The sequence below is a fragment of the Coloeus monedula genome (genome assembly GCF_965178545.1).
Source record: "Coloeus monedula genome assembly, contig: HAP1_SCAFFOLD_84, whole genome shotgun sequence".
Lineage (NCBI taxonomy): Eukaryota > Metazoa > Chordata > Aves > Passeriformes > Corvidae > Coloeus > Coloeus monedula.
Window position 1 is genome coordinate 392504 of NW_028120815.1, and position 9675 is coordinate 402178.

Sequence of the window (9675 nt, forward strand, 5' to 3'; positions counted from 1 at the left end):
CCAGAAGAGCACTGACCTTTTTGATTTTGGCAGTTCACAGTTCTCAGACAGCAGAACGTCTGTGGCTCCTCTCATCATTATTTTTGCTGTTTTCACTACTGGCCATCAAGTTTCCTGCAGTAGCCATCCATGAACCCCGGATCACTACTACATTAATAACACAGAACATGGCTCTCAGAGTGCATTAGTGAGGTACCAAGAGAAAACCCAAATGAGGATCCTCCTCACAGAAAAGGTATCAGACAAAAAAAATGAAAGTGTGAAAATACTTTTTAAAAGATGGCTGAAATGAGGCAAATTCTTAAAATTAAGTAAATGTCTGAAATGAAATTTAAGCAAATTTAACTGTTGCAAAGTATTCTGAATACACATACAGTACAATATACTAGAGTCCAGAATTAGAAAAATTTCCAGTCATGGAAATATGGGGTAAGGGATATGTTTATTTGGAACAATGAGTTCAGCAGAGGTCTCTTTGCTACAAATATCTTGAATTTAATTCTTCTGCCTTGATACAATCTCCTGAGAAAATAAAAAAATAAAATAAAAATCCTACAGGAAAAACTTGTGTTGGATGCAATCTATTCACTCATACCTGATACAAAATTCTAATTTATTCTCTTGATTTATTGTCTTAAGGAGAATGAATTAATTATTCTTCCACTCAGAAGTCTATGGCATCAATCCTTGAGTTGAATCAGAGAAAATTCAATCTCTCATGAGTTCCCACTCCATTTACTTTTCTTGTAAGTGTTCTGTTTTGTTGAAGTGAAAGCTCCTCTGGACTCAGGCCCAGAGGGAAGCCAAAGCACAGGGGTTGAATTAAAACCTTTGGACAAGCTGAGATACATGAAGTCACACCAAAGTGAAATAGAAATATAGATTTTTTAACTTTTAGTAGAAATATATGCTAAGTGCCTTAAACATTGAAAAGCTGCAGCAGAGACCTTAAACACAGTTCTTACTGCAGCAGTGTTACCTTTTCACAGAATTCTTTACTTTAGACAAAATATGGATAGAATGACACTGTTCACATTTTTTAGATAGAGCGTTCACGTAAACAATAAGAGCTGATAGAAACTGCATCCACAAATCTGTGTAATACCTGTGTAACACTGGTGTGAGGCTTACGACTGTTAGAATTAGACCAGGATCGGTTAAGAAAAGGAAAACTGGAATCGTGTGTTAATCTTATTGGTCAATTAACAAATATAATCCACACTTCTGCAAGAAAAAATGTAGAGTCTAGAGCATATAGAGCATATAGAGTATAGAGCACATAGAGCATATAGAGCATACAGAAGAAGAAGAAGAAGCTGTTTTTGCCTGTTGTTGCTGTTGCTGCTTGCCTTTATCATGTAACCCCCTTTGAACTCTGCCTTCAAGAAAGCTGTGAGACTATGAAATACAGAACTCAGCAGAACAGCAGCCTCCTCTGCTCTCTCACCCTGGTCCGGGAAGGAAGGGTACCCCGTCCAAAGCTCAACAGCGCAGAGCCCCAAGGCTGCTGTGGGCAGCAGGGCCCAGGGGCCGTTCCCACCCGCAGCGCTCCTGTCCTGGGCTGGGCCTGCACAGGGGCTGGGGCACCATGGCTGGGGCAGCGGGGCACAGAGGGGCCACGGAGCCGCTGCCGGGGCTGACAGCAAGGCCAGGGACACACAGGGAATTTCTGGGCATTGCCTGCGCTGGGCAGGGCTGAGTGTGGGGAAGGCAGAGCTCAGCTGGCCTCGGTGGCTGCAGGAAAAGCCGAGAGCCCGAAGAGCCCCCGTGGCTGTGCTGGAGAGCAAGGCTGGAGGAGGGAAATGCGGGGCTGCTGCGGGATGGGGAGGGGGATTGAATTCCAGCAGGCACCGACGGGGGGCTGAGAGACTCAAGGGCTCCTTGGCCTGAGCCTGTCCTGGAAAGGTCTCTCAGCCCTCTGTGCCCATGAAGGGCTCCAAGGAGGAGCAGAGCTCATCTTGGCAGGACCCTCATGGAATCCCTGAGGGACAAATGCCAGTGCCTGCGCAGCCTTTCCAACGTCCCTGACACCAGAGGCCTTTTCCACATCCCTCGGTTCCAGGTCAGTGCCCAGAACACAGCACAGGCCTGTCCAGGTCCTGGGGGCGATTCCCAAGGGAGGCAGCTGTGATTTCTCCCCACAGACCCACCACTCCGGTGTCTCTCTGTGCAGCCCTTGGCTGTCCTGAGCACTTTCCCTGGAGCCTCCCTGCCCTGGACGTTTGTCTGCATGCAGTTCTCAGCACAGCCCAGCAAAGAATTCAGGTGCTGTGAAAAGCGAGGTTCACTCTCCTGTTAGAATTTAAAGAGTTTAATATAAAGACAATAAGAGACACGTAAAATAAAGCAAAGGGATAACGGCCGGGTGCCTTGGCGCTCTGCCAAGAGCACACCTGATGCCCGAGGTGAGTCTCTTTTATACCATTTTTACTGTCTGTTCTCTATTCATATTAAAACTTTTCCAGGAATTGATCTGCATGGCCACTCCTTGGGTCCGCCTTTTTAGAGCATGCGTAGTCTTCTGCCTTGTGGTTTTATTTCTTTTGATTCTTGGGGTTGGGCCCGCTAGGTAAGAGTCGATGGTGGGGTGGATCTCTTAATTCTCCAGACAGTCAGGGCTGATTGCAGCTTTGGGCCTCTTTGCCCCCCGGGCAGAGCGGTGATAGCAGCTCTCGGACCCTCCTGGCTGCCCGTTCTCCGGGCGGAGCAGCCTTTGGGCCCTTTTGTTCTCTGGACAAAGTGTTGATTAGCAGCTCCTTGGGCCTCATCCTCTGCTCCCTTGGAGGTTATCTTACTTGCTCACACTTGCTAACATTCTTGCTAAAACGAGAGAAAACTACATCCACACAGCAAAAAGCATTTCTAACATTATATAATATCTACTTTAATACTTTGCGAGAAGCCAATACTATAATATATGTTTATAACAGGTGCTTTCCCAGAGGACATTACTCTGGCAGTGAAGTGGCCTCAGGGCACTGTTTGTGCCCCTGGAATTGTGCCAGCCCCGAGTGCTGCTGATGGTGTTTGTGCTCACTCGGGTTCATCTCCCCACACCCACTCAATGCACTGCTGAAGGCTCCTCAGGACACAGCAAACACGGACTGCTGGCCTGGTCACTTGGTGTCCCTCCGTGCAGGGACAACCAACCTCCTGCAGGGGAGGGCAGAGGCCAGTGCTGGGATTGCTGGTGGCAGGGGCTGGTGTGGGACACTTGCCCTGGGCACCTTCCCAGGCTGTGCCCGGAACAAAGGCACAGCCCAGGCCCTGCTCTGCTGCTCCCTCAGGTCCATCCCAGGAGCTCTGGCAGTGCCAGGACACTGCTGCCTGCCCCCCCTGCACACTCCCCCCTGCCCCTGGGCACTGGGGTTTGCTTTGCCAGGGCATTCCTGGGGCACATTCCTGACAGCAGCTCTGGAGGAGAGCGAAGCCTTCCTGCCCTGCCCCCAGGAGATGCCCTTTGCTGATGGAGCTGCTGTGCTGGAGCCCGGCTGTGTCCCAGCAGTGCCCGTGGCCTGTCCCTGCCTGTGCTCACAGCACGGACACGCAGCAGGACAGTGACCGAGCTGCCCGAGCACTCCGGCCTTGCACCCTCAGAAGGGCTGGGAAAGGGAGTGTGGAGCTGGGAAGAGCAGAGGTGGGAAGAGGCTGGGCCATTGTCCCTGGCCGTGCTGCTGTGCTGGGAGTCTCTTCCCTCCAGCTCTGCCCACAGGCACTGCCCCTGCAGAGCCAGAGAAGGGCTGAGGAACAAACCTTGGACACAAAGGTCAGGGCAGCCCCTTGTTTATATTCAAATGCACAGGGAAGAGGCCTCCTGAAAGTCTTTGTGTTTCAAAAGAAAGGTAGATGTTCATGTAGAAATGCAAGGAGTAGTACTACAGTACTTTATAAAAAGCAGAATAACACCAGAAAAAGAATAAGAAAAAGCACCAATGAAAATATGGACAAAGAGGAAAAAAAAGGCCCGGATTGTAAAGTTACATTCTGAAGGTTCTGGAGCAGGAAAGAGAGAGATTATTACTTCTGAGAAGCATCCTAGTCATCATTTTCCCCGCATGGCAGAAGGAAATAGAAAGATTTTAACTTGTGAAAAGTATCCAGTCCTCACTTTCCTCAGGGCATCCCTGAGCTCCTGGTTCCTCAGGCTGTAGATGAGGGGGTTCAGGGCTGGAGGCACCACCGAGTACAGAACTGACAGTGCCACATCCAGGGATGGGAGGAGATGGAGGGGGGCTTCAGGTAGGAAAACATAACAGTGCTGAGGAACAGAGAGAGCACGGCCAGGTGAGGGAGGCACGTGGAAAAGGCTTTGTGCCGGCCCTGCTCAGAGGGGATCCTCAGCACAGCCCTGAAGATCTGCACATAGGAGAAAACAATGAACACAAAACAGCCAAACACCAAACAGGCACTGACAGTGATGAGCCCAAGTTCCCTGAGGTGGCAGTGTGAGCAGGAGAGCTTGAGGATGTGTGGGATTTCACAGAAGAACTGGCCCAGGGCATTGCCCTGGCCCAGGGGCAGGGAAAATGTATTGGCCATGTGCATGAGAGCGTAGAGAAAGGCACTGGCCCAGGCAGCTGCTGCCATGTGGGCACAAGCTCTGCTGCCCAGGAGGGTCCCGTAGTGCAGGGCTTTGCAGATGGACACGTAGCGCTCGTAGCACATGATGGTGAGGAGGAAATCCTCTGCTGAGAGGAAGAAGAGAAAGAAAAACACGTGAGCAGCACATGCTGAGTAGGAGATGTGGCTGGTGCCCCAGAGGGAATTGTGCATGGCCTTGGGGACAGTGGTGCAGATGGAGCCCAGGTCGGTGAGGGCCAGGCTGAGCAGGAAGAAGAACATGGGGCTGTGCAGGTGCTGGCCGCAGGCTCCGGCGCTGATGATGAGGCCGCTGCCCAGGAGGGCAGCCAGGGAGATGCCCAGGAAGAGGCAGAAGTGCAGGAGCTGCAGCTGCCGCGTGTCTGCCAATGCCAGCAGGAGGAAGGGGCTGATGGAGCTGCTGTTGGACATTGGCTGTGTCCGGGCATTGGGTTCTACCATGGAGAAAAACACAGTGAAGAGTTAGAGGAGATCTGTAACCACAACCAAAGCCATTTCCCATCCACCCTCCCCTGGAACACACACAGACACCCTTTTGTGTTTAAGAGTTCTGAGGTTTTTTTTTCTAACTCCCCCCATATCTCTCTTGGTATTCTTGGGTATCAGAAATCCTCAGCATTTCTGCTGCCTTCAGGGAGAAAAGAGCAACTTTTGCAAGGCAAGATGATGAGTGGAGACTCAGGGGAGGTGCTCTGTCATTCTGACCTGCTCAGAGTTTCTCAGTTTCACTTCTCTCAAATGTAGAATGTTCACCCTCCCATCTTTCCCTTAAAGATCACCAGGTGCTGCTGGGAGCAGATGGATCCACCACAGACCCCCAAATGTCCGTCCCTCTCTCAAGGTCTCAGCACCACATTCGTGCCCCTGGCTCATTTCACCAACCCGACAGCATTTGCACACTTGTAGCATCTCTGCTTTTCTCCTCTCTCTGGGCCTTTCAGATAACACAAAGATGCTCCAGGACACGTTTGCATCCTGGAGGAAACTCCCAGCTTGGAAGGAAACCTCGGGGAGAGAGCCAAGAGTCCCAGAGCGGGCACTGGATGAAGGGAGATTGAGCTGCTGCCCTGGCTGCACTGACAGCCCTGCCCACAGCTGGGCACTGGGGCCAGCGTCACCCTGAGCCAGCTGTGCCCCCTCCCAGAGCCCCCAGGGCCGGGCAGCTGCTCCCAGCCCTGTGCTCTGCAGAGGGAACCGGGCCCGGGGCTGCAGAGCTGCCCCACGGCTCTGCTGCAGCTCTGCCTGCCCAGGAGGGGCTTCACGCCTTGGACCCCCGGCCCTGAGGCCAGAGCCTTGGCTGGGAGGCACAGGAGGGAGGGGGCTTCTTCAGAGGGAGGGGCTGCACTGGAGGGGATCCTGTGGGGATCTCTAAACTCTCCCTGACACATTGCTGGCTTTGTTTTCTCTCCTTCCCTGATCTCCCCTCTGCTTCCTGGGGATTTTCCTCCTGGAGCTTTTCCCTCTGCCTGATCTCTCCCTGCCAGCACTCACAGACCCCAAATCTCTGTGCACTCTCCTTGGCCCTACAGAAACCTGCCTGTGTGCAGGGCACTGGCTGGGGCAGGTTCTGTTTGCAGCTTGGAGAAAGGACAGCTCAGACTGAGCCTGAGGGGTCCAGCCAAGGTGATGCTGGTGCTGTCCATGGGCACGGGAGTGGCTGAAAGCACAGGAGGCATCTCCTGTGCACCTGCTGATCACTGAAAGGAACAGTTTGGATGTCCCAGGGACCTGACAAAATTCATCACACCTTTAATATTTATCCACCCTCCCCACCATTCTCCAATGGCAGGAAACTGAAAACAAAGTCTCAGGAAATTTCCTCATTTCTATCAAAATCCTTGTATTGGAAATATTCTGGGAGTGATCAGAAACCCTCAGCCCGTCAGAGGCTCATGAGCATTTCACCTCCCCTGCACTCGAGATGCTCCGAGTTGTACTCACAGAATCCGTAGGCACGGGGATGCTGCAGCTTTAGGAGATCCCTCCAGGAGCTGCAGCTGCCGTGTCCTGCAGCCAGAGGCTTCCTGTGCCAGGGGCTGGGAGTGATTCTCCCGCAGTCACTTCCCAGCCCCTTCCCAGCCCCGGCTGAGTTTCAGCCCTGTGTGCCTCTGTGCTGTGCCCGGGCTGGCTGCAGGCAGTGCCCCAGCCCTGCTGGGCTGTGCCCAGGAGCTGCTCCTGGCCAGAGCTGTCTCTCTGCAGCGCTGCCGCTTGCCAGGAGCTGCCTCTGTGCCAGGAGCCCGGCCCAGCTCAGCAGCACACACACAGCACAAGGACTGCAATGACCCTCTTGGGCCTTGCTGCTGAGGCCCTGAACATCAGGCCCTGACAGGGACTGGCACAAACCTCCCAAGAATTCCAGCCAGAATTGAACTTCAAAGTTTCTGGAAGTTTTCATGGGTCCCAGTGAGGGACACGACTGAGAAAGTGTCCCCAGGCTGCAGTCAGAGCAGAGAACTGGAGGCAGGGATGACAGGGGGACAAAGAGAAGCCAATTCTTGGTGCCCTGGGGCACAGCAGCATCTGTGCCACCAAGGGCTGGGAGGAGACACCTTGTCCTGAGGCCCTGGGACCTCCTGGCACAGCCCCAGCAAGGCTGGGCACTGTCAGCCCCTTGTCCTGCCCTCAGCATCCCCCCACATCCCAGTGGCCTCAGGGATCTGCTGGAAGGAGTCCCTGCGGAGCCTTGGTCAGGAATGGCCCTGGGGGCTCCTCAATGCTCCCAGGGACTGCAGGGTTTTCAAAGGACTTTGGCTTTGGCTTTTGCCTGGGAGTCTCTGAGAGCTTTGTGCAATCCTGGCCCCCAATTCTCTCCTCCAAGGAGTCCATGAGGAGCCTGTGGTGGGCATGGAGCTCAGTGGGACCCATTGATGCCTCGACTGTGGAAATCATGTTTTTACTAGAAAATCGACATAATGTGAACCAGCCATAAAACAGAGGAACCAGAGCACGTAAGACAGAAGGACTTGAGCACCTACACAGGGGAAGAGTCCATGGGGAGGTTGTGAGAAAGGAACAAGCAGCACTGGGGAGGATGTGAATGAGGAACAAGCAAAGGAAGAAAAGGATAAGAAAAGGCAAACTGAAGGACAGTTGTGACATACACGACAGACAATGTGACACACAGACAAGAGCCAATCACAAAGCATAAAGCAGCGTGTGAAAATAGCCCTTAACCCATAATAATTATGCACGATCGCGTGTAGGGAAAGCAAGAACTGTATATGAGGGACAGTAGGTCATCAATAAAATGGCTTCTGCCTGATTCACACCGAATCGTGTAGAGTCCATTGTTTGTCTCCGCAGCCACCAGAAGAAACAATTGGACAGAGCAGACGAAAATTTTAGGGTGTAAAGGTAAAAAATCAGCTGTTCCCAGTGAATTTCCAATGTTGATCTGAGTCCCGATGGATGTTCCTGCCCCTGCGTTCACCCAGGTGCCAATGGGGATCCAGGAGAACGTGGAGAGCACCAGCCAGGGCTCTTCCCAACCTGGATCACAGGGAATGTGGGTCACCAGGGCTCTGCCAAACGTGGCTCCTCTGATGGGAGATGGAGTTGGAGCAGAGGACAAAGCTCTTGCCACAGTCGGGGCACTCGCAGGGCTTCCCTTAGCGGTGCCTCCGTTGGTGTTGGGTCAAGTGAGAGCTCCTGGAGAAGCTCTTCCCACACTGGGGACACTCGTAGGGCCTCTCCCCGGTGTGGATGCGCCGGTGGGTGACGAGGTGGGAGTTTTGTTTGAAGCCCTCCCTGCAGTCGGGGCAGCGGAAGGGCCTCTCATCCGTGTGAATCCGCTGGTGCTGGAGGAGAGTGGAGCTGGTCTGAAACCTCTTCCCACACTGGGGACACTCGTAGGGCCTCTCCCCTGTGTGGATGCGCCGGTGGATGATCAGGTGGGAGCTCCACCTGAAGCTCTTCCCACATTCCCCACACTTGTGGGGCTTCTCCCCATTGTGAAGCTGCTCATGAACCACCAGCTCTGACCTCTGGCTGGATCTCCGGCCGCCTTCCCGGCACAGGGTGGGTCTTTCCTCCTCAGAGCACCCTGGGCTGCGTTTGCAGCCCCTCCTCCTGCAGGATCTCCGGGGCTTTTCCTCCCCGTTGGATTCCTGTGCCGTGGAGCCGCTCAAAACGGCCTCTTCCACCAGGTTCTGCCACGGGGATTTGTCCTCCCTGGGCTCCGTGCTCAGCTCCTTGTCTGGGGAGGAAGGACAAGGAGAGGATGGGATTTGCCTCCGTGCCACAGGGAAGGGCAAGGAGATCCCCCCAGTCCGTCCCCGGCAGGACGGCGTCGGCAGCGGGGTTGTCCTGCAGCCGGGGGCGATGCTGGGCTGGGAGATGGAGCAGGAGAGAGGGGAAAGGGGCACTGACTTCCTCCTCACCTGCCTGGGGCTCCCGGGGCATTTTCCTCTTCCTCACAGCCTCCTCCTTCATCTGGCCAAGGGCTGGGAATGGGAAATCCTGGTTTGGGGAAAACAAGGGATGAGCACATTGAGTTTAAGGTCCCTCTGCCCAAGTCCATCTCTAGAAGTCACTGGGCACTGTGTGTCCATAAAAATCTGCTCTGAAAAAGCCTCTCAGGAGTTCCCTCTCTCTGGTCTCTCCCCTTTGGTGTCCGGGGGTTCCCCCTGTCCCAGCTGCTGGGGGTTCCTCTTTTATTGGGGTCCCCCTCTCTACTTGGTCTCCACCCTCCCCAGGCTGCTGGGAGTCCAGGAATCCAAAAGCTCCCCCCTTTGGTCTCCCCACTTAGGGATGCTGGGGGTTATGGGGTCCCCAGGTCCCTTCTCCCCTTATTCTCTGCTTCGGGGTGCAGGGGGTCCAAGGAGTCCCCCCTGCCCCTCTCCAGGCTGTTGAGGGTCCCGCGAATGGCGGCGCTCCCCCCTCTCTGGGCTCCCCACTTTGGGGCCCTGGGGGTCACAGGGGTTCGCTCCTCCAGACTGCCGGGGCTCCCCTGCTCCCGGTACTGCCCCTCTCTGCTCGTCCCACTCTGGGGCTCCCGAGGTTCCCCCTCCGGCTCTCCCAAGGGGTCCCGCAGCCCCCTGGCTCCGGGCTGGAGGTGGCCGTGCCTGACCCGGGCAG

The 9675-nt window shown here is 54.3% G+C and overlaps 1 protein-coding gene across 1 annotated transcript; it reads right to left on the reverse strand.

The window, feature by feature from the left end:
• Window positions 1-4161: 4161 nt before the first annotated feature.
• On the reverse strand, window positions 4162-5010 carry LOC309585624 (olfactory receptor 14J1-like; the record flags this gene model as incomplete). Its single annotated transcript, XM_082303557.1, has 1 exon — window positions 4162-5010. One exon carries the CDS (start codon window positions 5008-5010, stop codon window positions 4162-4164), a length of 849 nt encoding a protein of 282 aa, XP_082159683.1.
• Between the last annotated feature and the right edge of the window lie 4665 nt (window positions 5011-9675).